Source organism: Chlamydomonas reinhardtii, chromosome 9, assembly GCF_000002595.2.
Source record: "Chlamydomonas reinhardtii strain CC-503 cw92 mt+ chromosome 9, whole genome shotgun sequence".
Taxonomy (NCBI): domain Eukaryota; kingdom Viridiplantae; phylum Chlorophyta; class Chlorophyceae; order Chlamydomonadales; family Chlamydomonadaceae; genus Chlamydomonas; species Chlamydomonas reinhardtii.
The window spans coordinates 6,701,970-6,704,330 of NC_057012.1; the positions used below are offsets into that span (position 1 = coordinate 6,701,970).

Sequence of the window (2,361 nt, forward strand, 5' to 3'; positions counted from 1 at the left end):
CACACACACGCACACGCACACGCACACGCACACCTCCACCCACACCTCCACCCCACCCCACAGGCCGCCACCGAGCTGGGTCCGGAGTGGACGCTCATGAAGGCAGGCACGCCCGGCTGCCCCGACGTGAGTGTGCGGGAAGTGCGTGTGTGTGTGTGTGTATGTCATGTGTGTGTGTGCGTGTGCGTGTGCGTGTGCGTGTGCGTGTGCGTGTGCGTGTGCGTGTGCGTGTGCGTGTGCGTGTGCGTGTGTGCAATGTGCCGAGCGGCGTAGTTTTGGGGCGATGGGAATGTACCTCGGGATGCGGCTCATCCCATCTGGACGGACATATCCCTGTAAACCCCCGCGAGCCACCCACACCCCAACTCACACACCCACCCACCCACCCACACGCCCCCACACGCCCCCCCACACACACCCACACGCCCCCCCCCCACACACACAAAGCTGGAGGACTGGCTGGTGTCCCACCTGCCCGAGGGCGCCCGGGTGGGCTGTGACCCCTGGGTCCACACCGTGTCGGGGGTGCGCGGCCTGCAGCGCAAGCTGGCAGAGGGAGGAAAGGTGACTGGGGGGGGGGGGGGGGCGGGCGGGCGAGAGGCGGGGAGAGGCTGGGAGAGAGGCTATATGGGGAAGGGGCTGCGGGGGGTGGTGGGGTGGTGGGGGAGTTGCAAGGATGTTTGTAAAGGCGGTACAGGGGCCGGGGGTGGCCGGGAGTGTGAGGGGCTTGAGCGGGCACGTGGAATGTGGTGGTGGTGGTGATGGTGGCGGGTATGGTTATTTTGTTATAATGTATGGCCCTGCGCAAGAAGGGGGTGCGGGAGGGGCTGGAGCGTTCACGTGGAACATGGTGGTGGTGGTGGTAGCGGTGTGGCGGTAGTTGCGTTGGTGGGAATGAATGTTTCGTTGTTTGTGGTTAATTTTTGGTTTGTGTTGTCCTGCGCATATAACCGCTGTATTGCGTGCTTGATTCCCGGTGGTAGCGGTGTGGTGGTAGTTGCGTTTGCTCGCTGACACACGCATGCAAAGCACAACTCACCAACCCCACCCCGTTCGCCATGAACGGCTCGCCCCCCCCCCACAGGGTCAGTCGCTGGTTCCGCTGCTGCAGGACGGAAACCTGGTGTCCAAGGTGGGTGGGTGGGTGGGTGGGTGGGTGGGTGCGGTGGGGGTGGGGTGGGCGAGGTGGGATGGGGTCATAGGGTGGGGTGGGATGGGGGTCATGGGGTGGGATGGGCGGCGGGAGGCGGCAGGCGGGCTCATTGCGGGATTGTCATTGCGATACCAACTGAGATGGGGTGTGTGCCATCGTACACTCACCCGTACACCCGTACACACAGGTGTGGGGTGCGGATCAGCCTCCTGCCCCCTGCGCGCCGCTGCGTGTGCACGACCTCCGCTGGGCGGGCGAGGAGGTGGCCGCCAAGCTGGGCCGCATGCGGGAGCAGGTGAGGCGGAGGGTGCGTGTGCGTGTGTGTGGGGGGGGGAGGAGGGGGGATCCATGTGTGATACAAACCCCACACCACCCAAACCGCCCCCCGAACCACCACCTGAACCAGCACCACCCGCACCCCCACCCCACACAACCACCGCTGTGTTGCCTGCTGCTCTCACGGGCCTAACCCCTCACCACCACCACATGGTGACGTGACCACCTCCATCCCCCCCTCCCTCATGTGGTAACGACTTCGTCTGCAGTCTTCGGTGCATCCTGTACCGCTTTTCCAAACATCCTTGCAACCCCCCTACGCCTCCACTTCTTAAATAATCATGAATGTAACCCCCACCCCCACCCGCTCCAGATGAAGGCCGCGGGTGCGGGCGCGCTGCTGGCCACGGCGCTGGACGAGGTGGCGTGGCTCACCAACACACGCGGCGGTGACGTGGACCACAACCCCGTGGCGCTGTCGTACTGCCTGGTGGGTGGGGGGGTTGCAGGGGGGAGGGGGCATGGAGGGGGTGGGGAGGGGTTTTGGTGTGGGCGGGGGTTTGCGAGGTTGAGGCACTGGAAACAGGGTGGGTTGGTGGGTGGGTGGGTGGGGCGGTTGTTTGTAAGAATGTGTGTGTGTGTGGGGGGGGGTATTTGGGGCGTGGGAGTATTGGCGTGGGGGTTGCCGAGTCCCAAGAGGTAGGATAGGTTTCAGAGTGTGCATTCTGCTGCTTCCCCTCTGACACACTGCCACACTGCCACACTGCCACACACACACACACACACACACACACACACTGCCACACACACACGCACAGGTCACTCCCGAGTCCGCCACGCTGTATGTGGACGGCGCCAAGGTGGGGCCAGAGGTGGCGGCGCACCTGGCGGCGGCGGGCGTGGAGGTGAGGGTGGGGGGTGGGGCGGGGTGG

The 2,361-nt window shown here is 65.0% G+C and overlaps 1 protein-coding gene across 2 annotated transcripts in view; it reads left to right on the forward strand.

Annotated features, from left to right (window-relative positions):
* Positions 1-68: 68 nt before the first annotated feature.
* CHLRE_09g408851v5 (uncharacterized protein) overlaps positions 69-2,361 on the forward strand; it is a 7,562-nt gene continuing 5,269 nt past the window's right edge. The window contains exons 1-6 of one of the 2 annotated variants that reach the window (XM_043066230.1): positions 69-126; positions 448-564; positions 1,085-1,132; positions 1,341-1,448; positions 1,803-1,919; positions 2,248-2,334. In XM_043066230.1, coding sequence (XP_042921526.1) covers positions 97-126; positions 448-564; positions 1,085-1,132; positions 1,341-1,448; positions 1,803-1,919; positions 2,248-2,334 — 507 coding nt within the window. In that variant the 5' untranslated portion in view covers positions 69-96. The remainder of the gene's footprint in view (positions 127-447; positions 565-1,084; positions 1,133-1,340; positions 1,449-1,802; positions 1,920-2,247; positions 2,335-2,361) is intronic. The other variant, XM_043066231.1, reaches the window with a different exon arrangement.